The sequence below is a fragment of the Rhinopithecus roxellana genome, chromosome 21 (assembly GCF_007565055.1).
Source record: "Rhinopithecus roxellana isolate Shanxi Qingling chromosome 21, ASM756505v1, whole genome shotgun sequence".
In the NCBI taxonomy this organism is placed as follows: domain Eukaryota; kingdom Metazoa; phylum Chordata; class Mammalia; order Primates; family Cercopithecidae; genus Rhinopithecus; species Rhinopithecus roxellana.
In genome coordinates, this window is record NC_044569.1 from 63,163,986 (window position 1) to 63,180,476 (window position 16,491).

Sequence of the window (16,491 nt, forward strand, 5' to 3'; positions counted from 1 at the left end):
CAGGAGAATTGCTTGAACCCGGGAGGCAGAGGTTGCAGTGAGCCAAGATCATGCCACTGCACTCCAGCCTGGGTGACAAGAGCAAGACTCTGTCTCAAAAAAAAAGAAAAAAGAAATTTCAGTGAATGAACTAGAAGGATATCAAAAAAATGATAAAGCAGCTTCAGGGAATATGCCTACTGTGGAAGGCATAGAAATTATTTTCTCAGATCCTACTCAGATTTTTTTTTTTTTTTTTTCAGATACAGGATCTCCCTCTGTCACCCAGGCTGGAGTGCAGTGGCATGATCTCAGCTCACTTCCACCTCTGCCTCCTGGCTCAAACGATCTTTGTATTTTTAGTAGAGATGGGGTTTTGCCATGTGTTGCCCAGGCTGGTCTCAAGCTCCTGGGCTCAAAGGATCCACTCGCCTTGACCTTCCAAAGTGCTGGGATTTTAGGCGTGAGCCACTGTGCCCCGCCCTATTCGGGTCTTAAGGCAGAAACAAAAACAGTAGCAACACCAACAAAAAGCTCAGCAATAAAAACAAAACACATGTTTGTGTAAGCAGAGATATGATATAAGAAGGAGCCAAGAAGGCCTAGAGGTCCCTGGCACAACCTCTTCCCCAAAGCTGGAAGCAGCTCTAGCAGCTGGGTGGCTTCCTGTGGACCCACCTGTGATGGGAAGCGCTGGTGGTCAGGCTTCCGAACGAGAGGCAGTCCTGGCTCTCCTGTAATTCCCACCAGGGGCCCTGGTTTTGCCTTCTAGGGCCCAGAAAATAATCATGCTCTCTTGTTTCTATTGCAGGTCCATCAGATGTTGAGGGCAGTTATGGTGGCCCTGTCCAAATCTCAGAATCCCTCAATTACTTCACACAATGTGGTTCTAGACCTCTGTCTCTGTGCCGCTACCGCCGCAACCCCGCGCTCCCGCACTGGCAGCCTATAGACAGTTCCACATTTGGTGTGGCAGAAAGAGCACATGCTTAGGAATCCTGTCACCCAATCAAACCCGCTTTGATTGCTAACTCTGACTGTGGTCAGATTGTGTGACCTCTGTGAACCTCAGTTTCCACATGTGTAAAACAGGGGCATATAATGGGATCTGTGGAAGGAATTAAATGGGATCATAAGTACTTACACCACCTCCTCCTAAAATCATTCCTTGTTTCCTCATTCTCTTTGGTTAAGCCAGGAGAGGAAAGAAAGGGTAGGGGCTTAAATCTGCCAAGGCTACATGCTTGGGCTGCTCTGACCTCGCTGGGCTACTCTGACCTCACTCAGTGACCAGCAGGGTCAGCTGCATTGCAGAGACATGCCATGTCCTCAGAGCCGGATTGCAGAGCCCAGCCTTTTAAGGCTGGATGACAGGATTTAGGTCAGACATACCTGGTATGGTGTCAGGAACTGAAACTTTAGGTTCCTCACCCAAAATGAGGCACCCTATGATTGGGACATTAAAGTTATGTTACCTTTTTTTATCTGGCACATTTAACTGTGGTCTCAAAATGGGGGTTTTCCATGTTCTGTTGCCATAACAACTTTTTAATTTTTGTACTTAATACCATCAAAGGATGCTGGGCGTGGTACCTATAATCCCAGCATTTTGGGAGGCTGAGGCAGGAAGATTGCTTGCACCCAGGAGTTCAAGACCAGCATGGGCAACGTGGCAAAACCTCGTTTCTACAAAAAAATACAAAAATTAGCTGGGCATGGTGGTGTGTGCCTGTAGTCCCAGCTACCCAGGAGACCGAGCCAGGAGGATTGCATGAACCTGGAGACAGAGGTTGCAGTGTGAACTGAGTTCCTATCACTGCACTCTAGCCTGGGTGACAGAGCCAGACCCTGCCTCAAAAAGAAAAAAACAAAAACATCAAAGGTAAAATACCACATCTCTGAATGTTTGAAAATAAAGATCAATTTGGAGAGACCCAGAGATTCAGCATTTTTTTCTCTCTCCACTTTCACGTTAATCAGTGAGTCAAATCAACATAAGACCACCGTGTCTTCTAGAAGTTTAGAGCCAAGTTGGGTATTTGGATTCCTGACTCTTTATCCTCCAAATAACCATTGCATTTGCTTAGAATGGTTTCCTGTTACATGAGCCTGTCCTTTGCTATTTAGATGAGAAAAATATGAGCAAATGTATGAGGAAGTTTTCATGACATACATACATAGCTATGGATTCAGGCCCTGGGCATCAGGGCTCTTACTTAACGGCCTGTTGTTTAAAGTGAGCTCACTGTGGCCGGGCGCAGTGGCTCAAGCCTGTAATCCCAGCACTTTGGGAGGCCGAGACCGGCAGATCACGAGGTCAGGAGATCGAGACCATCCTGGCTAACACGGTGAAACCCCGTCTCTACTAAAAAACACAAAAAATTAGCCTGGCGAGGTGGCGGGCGCCTGTAGTCCCACCTACTTGGGAGGCTGAGGCAGGAGAATGGCATAAACCCGGAAGGCGGAGCTTGCAGTGAGCTGAGATCCGGCCACTACACTCCAGCCTGGGCGACAGAGCGAGACTCCATCTCAAAAAAAAAAAAACAACAACAACAAAAAAAGTGGGCTCACTGTGATTGAGCAGATCCGAAGTGGCTGCAAGGTTTTTCAGAGCATTGTCACAACCAGTGGGTCTCAAACTTTGGCGAGCATCAGAGTCACCTGGATGACTATTACAGCACAGATTCCTGGGCCCTGACCCAAAGACTCTGACCTCATAGGTCTGTGGTGGGGCCTGGGAATGTGCATTTCTAATAAGTTCCCAGGTGATGCTGAAGCTGCTGGCTGGGAGACCTCCACTGTGAGAACCAGTGATTGCCTGCATCGTTTCATCCAGTCTTCTCCATGTCCCCATGGTTTATAACACTTTCCATTTACAAATGAGCTAAGTGAGGCTCAGGGAGGTTGTCTTCCCTCTAGAGCAGTTATTTTCAGAAGCCTTTATAAACCGCTGACGGGTGAGTTCATTCACAAGTAGAATTTAGACAGAAAAACATAATAACAAACATACTGAGCACTAGCTTTACCACATGAGGCATCAAACCAGATATTTGATGTTCTAGAATCCCCATGACAACCCTGGTCAAAATTATGCCCATTCTAAAAGTGAAGAAACTGAGGCTCAGGGAGGCTAAAGAAGTTGGCCAAACCTGACAGAACCCGGGTCCTGTATCTCTTCACTGCTCAGGAACCTGAGGAGGAGCAGGTGAATCAGCTCTAGGAGGCTGTTGTGCTGCACTCATGGCCAATTCCTGGGTGAAAATCCCTGTGAATGAAAAGGGGGGGGGGTGTGGTGACTTCAGACAGAGACGCAGTCACAAAGAGTGACTTAAAAGGAAATATTTGTGTTCATGGCTGGAACTTCAAAATGTTAGGTCATTAAATTCTTCAATTTAAGAAACTGATTTAGATGTCCAGAGCTTGATTATGAGCCAGACCTTATCTGTGAATAAGTTTTAATTCTGCAAAGACTTCTTTGTGCCCACAATGTTGAAGGCGTGGGGCTCTGTCCAGGCAGAAATGAAAGTCTCTCGGAGCTGGCTTGAGCTTGGAGGCCCCTGTCTTGCAATTCCAAACACTTGCTTGGTTCTCAGAATAGGTAAACATTAAATTCTTTAAGAAAGAAAATGAGTCGGGCGCGGTGGCTCAAGCCTGTAATCCCAGCACTTTGGGAGGCCGAGACGGGTGGATCACGAGGTCAGGAGATCGAGACCATCCTGGCGAACACGGTGAAACCCCGTCTCTACTAAATAATACAAAAAACTAGCCGGGTGAGGTGGCAGGCGCCTGTAGTCCCAGCTACTCGGGAGGCTGAGGCAGGAGAATGGCGTAAACCCGGGAGGCGGAGCTTGCAGTGAGCTGAGATCCAGCCACTGCACTCCAGCCCGGACCATAGAGCGAGACTCCGTCTCAAAAAAAAAAAAATAAAATAAAAGAAAGGGACTGAATTAAGAAGATGGTATTAACCATTCTTAAAGTGATAGGGCTTAAAATAGTGGTAGTGGTAGCTGTGTTCTCACTAGTACGTACTGTGGGTTGCCTCTATTTAATGTGATCTATAAGCATTATCTCACTTGTTCTTCATGATACTCCTATAAAATCTACTTTGATTATTTTGCAGATGTGGAAACTTAGACACAGAGAAGTTAATTCACTTGCCAGGGGGTCACAGAGCTGATAAGTGACAGAATCAGTGCCAGGAGCATCTGGCTATATGGCCTGTGCCCTAAGCTCCTGTGCCACCAGTCCCTCTGTTTTTGTGCCTATACTCTGACCTACATTAGGGTTGTTATTCATTATTATTATTATTATTATTGAGACAGAATCTCACTCTGTCACCCAGGCTAGAATGTAGTGGTGCAATCTTGACTCACTGCAATCTCCAACTCCCGGGTTCAAGCAATTCTCCTGTCTCCGCTTCCGGAGTAGCCGCGACTACAGGCATGCGCCACGCCTGGCTAACTGTTTTGTGTTTTCGGTAGGGATGAGGTTTCATGTTGGTCAGGCTGGTCTCAAACTTCTGACCTCAAGTGATCCACCTGCCTTGGCCTCCCAAAGTGTTGGGATTACAGGCGTGAGCCACCATGCCTGACTCATTATTCATAAGCAACTAGTCCTCAGAATTGCAGGGGTGTTCTTTCACGTGAAATGCTTGCTTTGTGGATCACATCGATTCTTACTGATGTCTACATTCTCCTTCCCTCAACTCTTCATCAAGTAGGACTGGGGTCAGGGGTTGGCATCTCTGGGGCCTGAGCTTGGGCAGCGTATTCTGCACAAAGCATGTGGGGCACCAAACTCAGGTCAAGTCTGTTAGCGAAAGTCAAGCTTCAAAAGGGAGGGATACTAAGTATGAAAGTCCACAGATAGATCAAGATGGAACCATAGAGGCTGAGCTGAGAAGCCCAGGGTCAGAGCAAGAGAGCCTCTGTGTAACGGCCAAGATCTGTGGATTGCACTTTTGGTTCTTGTTGTGGCAGTGGTGTGTGGATACCCTGGCAGTCGGGGTGGACAGTAACACCTTTGCTTTTGCCCAGGGTTTCTAGGAGCCATGGTTCATGCTCTGGAGTGCTTTTCTTGGCAGAAGAATGTGCCAGCCATCTGGACTACAAAGACACCAGGCAGCACCTGCTCTGCACTGAATGGCATTCGTGTTTTGAGTCTTCTGTGGATCATCTCGGGACATACCAGTCAGATGACTGCATGGCTGTCTTTGGGTGCGGAGAGTTGATGAGCCTTTACTCTGGGAGCAGTCAGGGAAGAGACACTCTTTGGTATGGCGGGATCATGGTGGCCAAAGGATGGGGGTCTGGCAGCCTTCCCACGAGCAACCTTCCTTCTGTTTTAGAGACACTGTGTGTGACCTCCTATCAGTAAGGTTTCCAGGCCAGTGTCTAGGGCTCATTTTACTCCCTCTAGGTACAAATCAGGCACCTGGCTGCCAGGTGAATACTGATACCTGGGTATTGTATTTTCGTTATCCAAAAAGCTAAGTTCTCTGTCATCATGGTTAATGAAGCCAGGACTTAACATTTATTTTTCCTTGAAAAGCAGACAAGCATAAACAAAAATGGTCCACTAATATCAAATCAGTGTTTCTCCACCTTCTTCCTGCTGCTACCCTCCTGAAGTGCTCCTATCAATAATAGTGGTACTCTCTAAACAGGGGGCAAACACAGCCAGGGCAGATGGAAGAAGCCTCCTGGGCAATCTGTACCAGCCCATGATAGGTAGTGCTACAGTCCAAGGGGCTTGTGGCCACTGTGAGTGCACAAAGGAGCTTAAAGCTCCTGAACGACCGTTAGGGACCTCAGTCACCACCTTTTATTTCCAGTCTAACTTCTCCTCCTACATGAATTACAGTGCTTCTTCTTCTTCTTTCTTTCTTTTTTTCTTTTTTTTTTTTTTTGAGACGGAGTCTCACTCTGTTACCCTCTGGGCTGGAGTACAATGGCGTGATCTCGGCTCACTGCAACCTCCACCTCCCAGGTTCAAGCGAGTCTCCTGTCTCAGCCTCCCAAGTAGCTGGGATTATAGGTGTCTGCCACCACGGCTGGCTAATTTTTTGTATTTTTAGTAGACACGGGGTTTCACTATGTTGGCCAGGCTGGTCTCAAACTCCTGACCTCGTGATCCACCTGCCTTGGCCTCCCAAGTGCTGGGATTACAGGCGTGAGCCACTGGCCCGGCCTATAGTGATTCTTAAAACCTGCCAAGTACAACCAAAAGTTGAAGGTGTTCCTTTTGCTTTTTCTGAAAAGAGAAATCACATGATTTTCTTCTATGAAACAAAAAGACACTGCTTTTTAATGTTTGTTACAGATAATGTGCTTGAATGGAAAAGCAGAGTGCTTAGAAACCCACTGTACATTTACTCTCGGAGCGGTCCCTTCTATCTTGGAGTTGATACATTTTTCCTGATCAGGTAATAAGGTTGAACTACGTTTTCACTGCTGTGGGCTTGTGGTGTTTGTTCTGGGATGTGTGTATGCGTATGTGTTACCATTCTCACTCTAATGAGAAAAGCTGAATAACCCACATTTATTCACCTGGGCCTTTGTCCATTTCTAGATGGTACTGTTGTCGTCACAAGAGACTCTCCACTGTATGTTCCATTTATTACATGAGTTAGGATGGCTCTATAACACACGCCTCTTACAAATATTGATTGTATTCATCAAAATTGTTTATTTCAGTGCTTCTCGAAGTCTGGCCCACAGAGTGGTACAGGTGCTTGATGAAGTTCTGAATTCTCACTATAGTGAAATGGGAAAAATTCAGAAAATGACATGATGTTTCATAAAGTTATGTTTATTTATATGAACTATTAAGAGGTAAAATTTCTTAATTGTTTGAGAAGTGTTGGGCACTGTGGTAAGCACTTTGAAATAGTATCTCATTTAATCCTCATGAAAATTCTAATTTTTGTTTTTAAAAATTGGGGTAAAATTTACATAACAAAATTAACCACTCAGTGTAAAATTTCAGGCATTTAATACATTTACAATATTGCGCAACCCCCTTCTTCTTCTTTTTTTTTTTTTTGAGATAGAGTCTCACTCTGTCATCCAGGCTGGAGTACAGTGGCGTAATTTCGGCTCACCACAACCTCTGCCTCCTGGGTTCAAATGATTCTCCTGTCTCAGCCTCCTGAGTAGCTGGAACTACAGGCGCTTGCCACCACACCTGGTTAATTTTTATATTTTTAGTAGAGATAGAGTTTTGCCATGTTGGCCAGACTGGTCTCGAACTCCTGACTTCAGGTGATCTGCTCACCTTGGCCTCCCAAAATGCTAGGATTATGGGAGTGAGCCACTGCACCCAGCCTGTGCAACCACTTTTATCTACTTCCAAAGGTCTGAGAAGGCTTGTCTGATGGAAGAGGTGCTATTTCAGCTGGGACCAGAATGGCAAGAAGGAGCTGGCCATGGGAAAATCTGACATAAGAAAGTTCAGGCAAAGGGTCAGTTAGTGCAAAAGTGCTCAGGCAAGAGTGGAGGAGCCTTGTTAAGGAGAAGAAAGAAGGGTGAAGCTTAGTGAAGGTGAGGAACGTGGCAGAAAACCCAAGAGAAGGGCAAGGGTAGACCTTGGGGGACCTTGTAATAACACTAAGGAGTTTAGACTTCAGTCTTGGTGGAAAGGGAAGGAGTGAGAGAGCTTGTTTTAATCTGGACAGTGATGTGATCTGATTTATTTGAAAGATGATCACTCTGGCTCCTATGTGAGTAATGCACCTAAGAAGGTCAAGAGTGGAAGCAGGATCGACGAGGCAACCTTTGCCTTATTTTAGATGAGAAATGGTAAGGCTGGGGTGGTGGTGGCTGGAATCAAGAAAGAAGGTCACATTCGGGATGTGTTTAAGATGAGGAATTGCTGAGGCTTGTTGATGCATCAGATGTGACGTGTGAGAAAAGAGAGGAGTTGAGGATGATTTCTAGATTTTGGTTTCAGTGTCTGAGTCAATGGTGATGGCATTCCTTAAGATGGGAAAGATGGGAGGAGAAACCAGGTCTGGAGGGAAAACCAAGCTTTCTGTTCTGGATGAATTAAGATGAAGAGGCCTTTTAGACAGCCATGTAGAAATGTCAGGTGAGCAGCTGACGTATCATAAGTCATATCGTAACTCGTGATATAGCTGACATTCGTAAGTCATATCATAACTTGCGATATGGTAACTGACATTCATAAGTCATATTATAACTCGTGATATGGTAGCTGACACTCGTAAGTCATATTATAACTTGTGGTATGATAGCTGACATTTATTTGTAAGTCATATCATAACTCATGATATGATAGCTGACATTCATAAGTCATATCATAACTCGTGATATGGTAGCCGACATTCGTAAGTCATATCATAACTCGTGATATGGTAGCCAACATTCATAAGTCATATTGTAACTTGTGATATGGCACCTGACATTCGTAAGTCATGTCGTAACTCGTGACATAGCTGACATTCATAAGTCATATCATAACTCGTGATATAATTGACATTCGTAAGTCATATCATAACTTGCGATATGGTAACTGACATTCATAAGTCATGTTATAACTCATGGCAGCTGACATTTGTAAGTCATATTATAACTTGTGATATGATAGCTGACATTTATTTTTAAGTCATATCATAACTCGTAATATGGTAGCTGACATTCATAAGTCATATCATAACTGTGATATGGTAGCTGACATTCGTAAGTCGGGAGATCAGTGGAAACATCAGATGTAAATTTTGGAGTCCCTGGGATATAGGAGGCATTTAAAGCCACAGTATTGAATCTGATCACATTAAGAGGAGAATGGAATGACCGATGGGGACTGAAGGCCAGGACCTCTGGTGTTCCAACCTTTAGAAGCTGAGAAGAACCCACAAAGGAGTCTGAGAATGAGTGACCAGTGAAATGGGGCACAAGTCAGACACTGTGGGGACCAGGAAGCCAAGAGAAGAAAGCACCTCAAGAATGCTGTGGTCAGCGGGGCCCAATGCTCCAGGAGTTCATTGTGTAAAGAAACAATCTTTGACTTTGGCAACCAGAAGCCTTTTGGTGACATCGTCAGGAGCAGGGTCAGTGGCGTGGTGGACATGGAAGTCTGGGGGAGTGGGGTGAGGATGGGAGGATGTAGACACAATGACTTTGGACAACTCTTTCAAGATGTTTTGCTGTTTTAGGGAGCAAAGAAATGGAGTGGAGCTGGACTCTGTACGGGGCACAAAGAAAGGTTGTTAAAAGAGAAGGGACTCAAGACATACCTGTGGTATGCTGAGAATGACTGAGGAGAAAGGGGCAAACTGATGGCTGCTGGAGATGCTGTTGTCGGCCAAACTACAACAGCCACAGAGCAATGTTTTCGTAAGTGTCCCCATTTTTTTAAAAAGGCCACTAAGGCCGGGCGTGATGGCTCACACCTGTAATCTCAGCACTCTGGGAGCCCAAGGCAGGCGAATGGCTTGAGGCCAGGAGTTCAAGATCAGCCTGGACAACATGATGGAACCCCGTTTCTGCTAAAAATACAGAAATTAGGTGGGCGTGGTAATCCTAGCTACTCAAGAGGCTGAGGCAAGAGAATCGCTTGAACCCGGGAGGCGGAGGTTACAGTGAGCCAAGATCGTGCCACTGCACTCCAGCCTGGGCAACAGTGAGACTCTGTCTTGGAAAAAAAAAAAAAATCATTAAATTCAAATGTGTGTGACCCACCCAGTTAGGGGAGAGCTAGTTCCCATGCTGCACAGAACAACTGGTAAGGGATTACTAATCACCAGCCACTTTCTGTGCCACTTACCTCCCTAACAGCCTGGTTGCTTGATTCCTCTTCTCCTTCAAGTTTTTACACTGCAAAGCCTTCCTTGTCCCCTCTCTTTGAAGTGAAACTACGCAGCCTTCTAGACTTCTTTTTTCTATTTATCCACATACTATAGCTGCCATTTTTGATTGATTAATTGTCTCTGTCCTTTCAGTAGAATGTAAGGCATAAAATTTGTTTTTCTGTCTTGTGTACTGCTGTGTCACCAGGTCACTGAAGCAGTGCTAGCCACAGAGTATGTTCAATAAGTCATTGTTGAAATGGATGATTTCTTGTCTTATCTCCAGAATCTGGTGTGATAGTTTCTTGTGGTAATGCTGAGAAAGAGGGATGCAGAATGAGCTCAGACCTATCCATTAAGGATCGTGCTAGGAGGTGGCAAGTAGCCCAGACAGGCCAGGCTCAGGGTCCACAGTATGCAGCAAACCAGCAGTGATATGGGAACCCCTGGGCTCCAGACTTTCCAAGAGGGCAGCACTGGGTCTCACCAGGCAGAGGAAGCCCAGCTGCAGAAGACAGGGAGTGGGCCCCTGGAGAACGGGGAGTCTGCCCACAGGGCAGCAGGCAAAGACCAGAACTCTGTTCCCTATAAGACAGGCAAAAATGACTGTATGCTGGGATGGGACTGACTGTCAGGGTCCAAGCCCTGGGAGGGACACTGGCACAGACAGATCAGGATGGCAGGCACCGAAGCCAAACTCAATCTGGAGACTAGAAAAGCTGTCACTAGGATGGAAAGATGGAGGGCACGAAAGGCCACTGGTCATCTCTGGGTCATCAGTGGGAATCAGAAACACCAGAGAAGCCACCAGGTCAGTCCTGAGATATCTAAAGCACAGGCCAAGGCTATTGAGATACCAAACAGCCCAGAAAACTACAAATATGTAAAGACGACGTATCTGCCACCTGGATTGGTCTGGGGTCAGGGAGGACCGTGCCTTGCCTTATGTCAGTGGTCCTCAGACAGTCATCCCGCTGCAAATTCACCAGCATCACCTGGAATTGGTAGAGGTGCAAATTCTTGGGCACCACCCCAGACCCACTGAATCAGACTTTCTGGGGGGATGGGTCCAGCAATCCGGACTGTTAGAAGCTCTCCGGGTTGTGCCTGCTGAAGCCTGAAAAGCTCTGTGTGAGCCCAGACAGGAAGAGCTGAGGCCAACAGAGGTGGCGGAAGCCAGGCAGATTCTGACAGCAGCCTAGAGACGGAGAAGTACATTTCTTTTCTCTTTATCTCTATTTGCTTCCATTTCTCACCATCAGTCTCCGTGACTGTCTTTTTCTCCTTTTCCTTCCGTTTTTATTGTATTACTTTCAAAGGTTCACATTTTCTTTTGAACAATGGAACCATTATTAATAGTATTAATACCTAGTATTGCCATTATGCTAAGAGCTTGAAATCTTTTATCCCATGCAATTCTCACAATAAACCTATAAAGCTGGTACACATATCATCCCCATTTTTACAGATGAGAAACTTCTTGATGTTCAGTAATGAGGTGATTTGTCCAAGTCTACACAGATAGTAAGGTTAGAATTAGAGCTTAAGTATAGCTTGTTTCACAAGGAAACCACGTCTTACTCACTTTGTCACTGATATTTACATAGCAAAACCAAAGCCTTCTGATTATCTTGAAGAATAATTAGTTGGCGACTGTTTTGTAATCCTCTCCCACCTCTCGGGCTGACTTCATCTATCACTAGTGCATGCTTTTCTCTGTTGCAGTGTGTTCAAGTCTTTGGGTCTTAGCCCCGTGGAGCTAGTTATCTTGCTTACAGCCTGTTTTCCTGCCAGCCTTTCTTGTAGCCCTCTCTTGATGAACTTGCAAGCTGGGAGGTGCGTGCCCACACACACAACGAGGCCCAGGTTTTGCTTAGCAACCGTGCTGGCAGAGCGGGAGCCGGTCACTCTGAAAAGAAAGAATTGCCCTGATTTATCCTTTCCTGAAATTAAGAGGAGGCCGGAATCAGAATTGGCTGCCCTGCCTCCCCCTCTTAGCACTGTCTTTTAGATGTCTCTATAAATTTTGTTCCTATTTAATGATTCCAAGTTGCTGCTTTTCAAAGGAAAATCTGGCAGGCAGAGAATAGAGACATTTTCCAACCCTGCCTGATCCCTTCCAAGTCCCACCCAACCCACGGCTTTGTTTCGCAATAGGAAATACATTAGCTCCTTAGGGAAACACCCACAAGGATCGCTGGTACACATGTCAAAAGGTTGAGCAACTCACATACTTGCTTACCATCCAGTTGCAATTAAAAGGCATCACTTTGGTTTCTTTAGCTGCACATTCTGGGTAATGAATTTGTCATCAGGATATGTTGGTTAAGAATTCTGCGATCTTGGGCAACCCTCTTAATAATCTGTAGGCCTCACTTTTCCCATCAGAGAAGCAGGAATGATAGTATCTTCCTTTTTACCTAATAGAGCTGTTTATTCATCTATTCAATCATTCACTCAACAAACAACTATTTATATATTTTTTTGAGATGGAGTCTCGCTCTGTCATCCAGGCTGGAGTACAGTGGCATGATCTCAGCTCACTGCAACCTCCGCCTCCCAGGTTCAAACGATTCTCCTCCCTCAGCCCCCTGAGTAGCTGGGACTACAGGCCTATGCCACCACACTCAGCAAATTTTTATATTTTTATTAGACGTGGTGTTTTGCCATGTTGGCCAGGCTGGTCTTGAACTCCCGTCTCCCAAAGTGCTGGGATTACAGGTGTGAGTCACTGGGTCTGGCCAACAAACGTTTTTTGCAAAGTAGTTTGGTACGACTGGAGAAGGAAAAGCAATCTCCTTAGTGAAAGTACTTTGAAAGTCATGTGCTTCTACACAAATGGAAAGTCTTGGTGTTATTATTTCAAAAGACACAATGGTGGTCATTAATAGTGTTCAACAAATCTTTCTGTCTCCCTCCCTTTTGGGCACTTGGCAACATTCCACTTCCTGGCCCCACTGTGATTGGGTGGGTCACATCATTAGTTCTGACCAAGTGGTACCTGGTATTGCCATTATGCTAAGTGCTTTAAACTCTTATGCTAAGAGCTTTAAACGTGACTCTTTAAGATTAGAGGGTTTCATTGCTAGTTTGTGGCCCTCCAGAAGGCTGTTGTCATCTTCTATGGTCACTGGTGAGGTTTCAGACGGTGGCTGCTCTGTCAACCTGGGCATGCAGCATGAGCAAGAACAAACTAATTGTTTTTGGCTGGGTGCGGTGTCTCACACTTGTAATCCCAGCACTTTGGGAGGCTGAGGCGGGCGGATCATGAGGTCAGGAGTTCAAGACCAGTGTGGCCAACATGGTGAAACACCGCCTCTACTAAAAATACAAAAATTAGCTAGGTGTGGTGGTAGGCGCCTGTAATCCCAGCTACTTGGGAGGCTGAGGCAGGAGAATTGCTTGAACCCGAGAGGCGGAGGTTGCAGTGAGCCGAGATTGCACCACTGCACTTCAGCCTGGGTGACAGTGCTAGACACCATCTAAAAAAAAAAAAAATTCTTTTAAGGCTTGGAGGTGCTTTGTTAATGCATCATAATTTATTCTATCCAGATTGGGACAACCTAATGAATCAATCAGTGAACTGTATTATTGATAAGTAATTCCTGTGACAATTCTTCTTTTTCTTTTAGTGGTTGGTTAAGTGCAAGGTCCTTTTTAAAGATGCATCGGAATTCAGACAAAGGAATAACCCCTAAAGTCATACTCAGATACTTTCTCAGTCGCCTGGTGAGGTAGGTGTCACGTGTGTCCGTGTGAAGAGAGTCCACCAAACAGGCTTTGTGTGAGCAACAAGGCTGTTTATTTCACCTGGGTGCAGGTGGGCTGAGTCCGAAAACAGAGTCAGCAAGGGGATTATCATTAGTTCTTGTAAGTTTGGGGATAGGCGGTGGAGTTAGGAGCAATGTTTTGCGGGCAGCGGGTGGATCTCACAAAGTACATTCTCAAGGGTGGGGAGAATTACAAAGAACCTTCTGAAGGGTAGGGAGATTACAAAGAACCTTCTTAAGGGTGGGGGAGATTACAAAGTACATTGATCAGTTAGGGTGGGGCAGAAACAAATCCCAATGGTAGAATGTCATCAGTTAAGGCTATTTTCACTTCTTTTGTGGATCTTCAGTCGCTTCAGACCATCTGGGTGTATACGTGCAGGTCACAGGGGACATGATGGCTTAGCTTGGGCTCAGAGGCCTGACAGTAGGTTTATTTACAGAATTTCTCAATTCCTCATTGCTATGTAATAATTTATTAGTTTTCTGTCTTTAACCCTCTTTTAAAATAATTTCCAAAGAAAAGTAAACTGAAATAGTTTTCTTCCCTAAATACAGTTGATTTAAGCTGGTTTAATGTGGTTCAAATTCTACTGGGACAAATACCATGAAAACTGGTATGTTCCACTGGCAAAAACATCCTTAGTCCTCAGCTGATGGGCAGCAGAGTTCAACAAATGCACTGTCAGATTTCCACAGAATCTGTATTCAACAGGAAAAGTTGTTTGTCTGCAAATTAGTAGTAATTGGCTCCTGTAAATCAGAGTGCTAATGGTAATGATAAAAATAAAACAATACATGACCACGAGAGGAACTTGGTCGAAGCTCTGGGCCATGGCCATTCTGCTGGGAGGGAGGCAAGAAGAATGACGATTTCTTTTTTTTTTTGAGACAGAGTCTCGCACTGTCACCCAGGCTGGAGTGCAGTGGCGCCATCTCCACTCACTTCAACCTCCGCCTCCCGGGTTCAAGCAATTCTCCTGCCTCAGCCTCCCAAGTAGGTGGGATTACAGGCACCTGACACCATGCCCGGCTAAGATATATATATATATATATTTTGTATTTTTAGTAGAGACGGGGTTACACTATGTTGACCAGGCTGGTCTTGAACTCCTGACCTCGTGATCTGCCCGTCCTGGCCTCCCAAAGTGCTGGGATCACAGGTGTGAGCCACCGTGCGTGGCCAATGGTCTTCTTTAGGAATGTGTGGTTGGTTGATGCAGAAGGGATTCCAACATTGGGGCAGAATACGGAATCAGTGGTAGCAGAGTGGCAGTGATGGAATGAGACAACCAAAGTTAAGGGCGGAAGGGCTGGGCACGGTGGCTCATGCCTGTAATCCCAGGCGTTTTGGGGAGGCCCTTGGGAGGCCGAGGGGGGCATATCACTTGAGGTCAGGAATTGGAGACCAGCCTGGCTAACATGGTGAAACCCTTTCTCTACCAAAAATACAAAAAATTAGCTGAGCGTAGTGGCACACGCCTGTAATCCCAGCTACTCGGGAGGTTGAGGTGGGAGAATCACTTGAACCCCAGAGGTGGAGGTTGCAGTGAGCCAAGATTGTGCCACTGCACTCCAGCGTGGGCAACAGAGTGAGACCCTGTCTCAAAGCAAACAAACAAAAGCAACAAAGTTAAGGGACAAAAGGAAACTTCAGCTCATGTCATCCAACCCTGCCATTGATATATTTTCTACGTTGTGGTTATTTGCTGAGCTGGAAGCCAGCACTCCTGACTCCCGGTTCACGTTCATCTTGTTTCCACACTGTCACAAAATAGGAAGAGGAGTGTTGTCATAATATTTGGAGCTAGTGAAATGCAGTGGGCAAGTGCAGACTCCGTAGTTGGATGGCTGAGTGTGTATTCTGGCTCAGTCACACAGCAGCTGAGTGACCTTGAGTAAGTAAGTGTCTCAGTCTTTCTGTGCTTGAGTTTGCTCATCTCTAAAATAGGAAGAATAGTGACACGTCATAGGACTCTTGTGAGGATTCAGTGAGATAATGTATGTAAATAACATGGAAATGTGCTTTACACATAGTAGGCCCTCAATAAGTAGGAGCTATCATTATTAGTGTGGTTGTTATTTATACCTTTTAAGCTTTCCATCAAATAGGTGAAGAATGGGGACAAGCTAAGGCATAGACCTTTGTTGGTTTCTTTTCACCATGGTCTTTGTGGTTTCTTCCAAGCTTTATAAAATCTAACCCTCCTCCAGAGAAGGACAGAAGGCTTATGATTTCAATAATATTTTGGGTGTGTGGCACTGGGGTAAGAAGCCTGTCCTGCCCTGAGGTTTTCTGGAGGTGAGAGGCTGGCATACAGGCTGAGGGGTCATGGTGATGAATACTAAGAGGGGTTAGGTGGGGGTTGGGGCAGGGGATCTAATGGCATGGTGGGTTCTGCTTGGGAAACCAACTTAATTTTATTTTATTTATTTGTTTTTTGAGACAGAGTTTTGCTCTTACTGGAGTGCAATGGTGCAATCGTGGCTCACTGCAACCTCCGCCTCCCAGGTTCAAGCAATTCTCCTGTCTCAGCCTCCCGAGTAGCTGGGATTATAGGCGCCCACCACCACGCCCAGCTAATTTTTGTGTTTTTAGTAGAGATGGGATTTCATCATATTGGTCAGGCTGGTCTTGAACTCCTGACCTCAGGCCCACTTTGGCCTCCCAAAGTGCTGGGATTACAGGCATGAGCCACCATGCCCAGACTATTTATTTATTTTTTGAGATGGAGTCTTTCTCTGTTGCCCAGGCTAGAGTGCAGTGGCATGATCTTGGCTCACTGCAACCTCCTCCTCCTCCTGGGTTCAAGTGATTCTTCTGCCTCAGCCTTCTGAGTAGCTGGGATTACAGGGTTCCACTACCATGCCTGGTTCATTTTTGTATTTTTAGTAGAGACAGGCTTTCTTGTCTTAGCCAGGCTGGTCTCAAAC

At 45.7% G+C, this 16,491-nt stretch overlaps 1 protein-coding gene across 1 annotated transcript in view; it reads left to right on the forward strand.

Moving 5' to 3' along the window:
- The window catches only part of LOC104673019 (O-acyltransferase like protein), a 76,610-nt gene that overhangs the window by 37,216 nt on the left and 22,903 nt on the right, over positions 1-16,491 (forward strand). Inside the window, 3 exon segments of the mRNA XM_030925826.1 lie at positions 5,016-5,195; positions 6,301-6,403; positions 13,420-13,521. Of these exon segments, the coding sequence (XP_030781686.1) occupies positions 5,016-5,195; positions 6,301-6,403; positions 13,420-13,521 (385 nt within the window).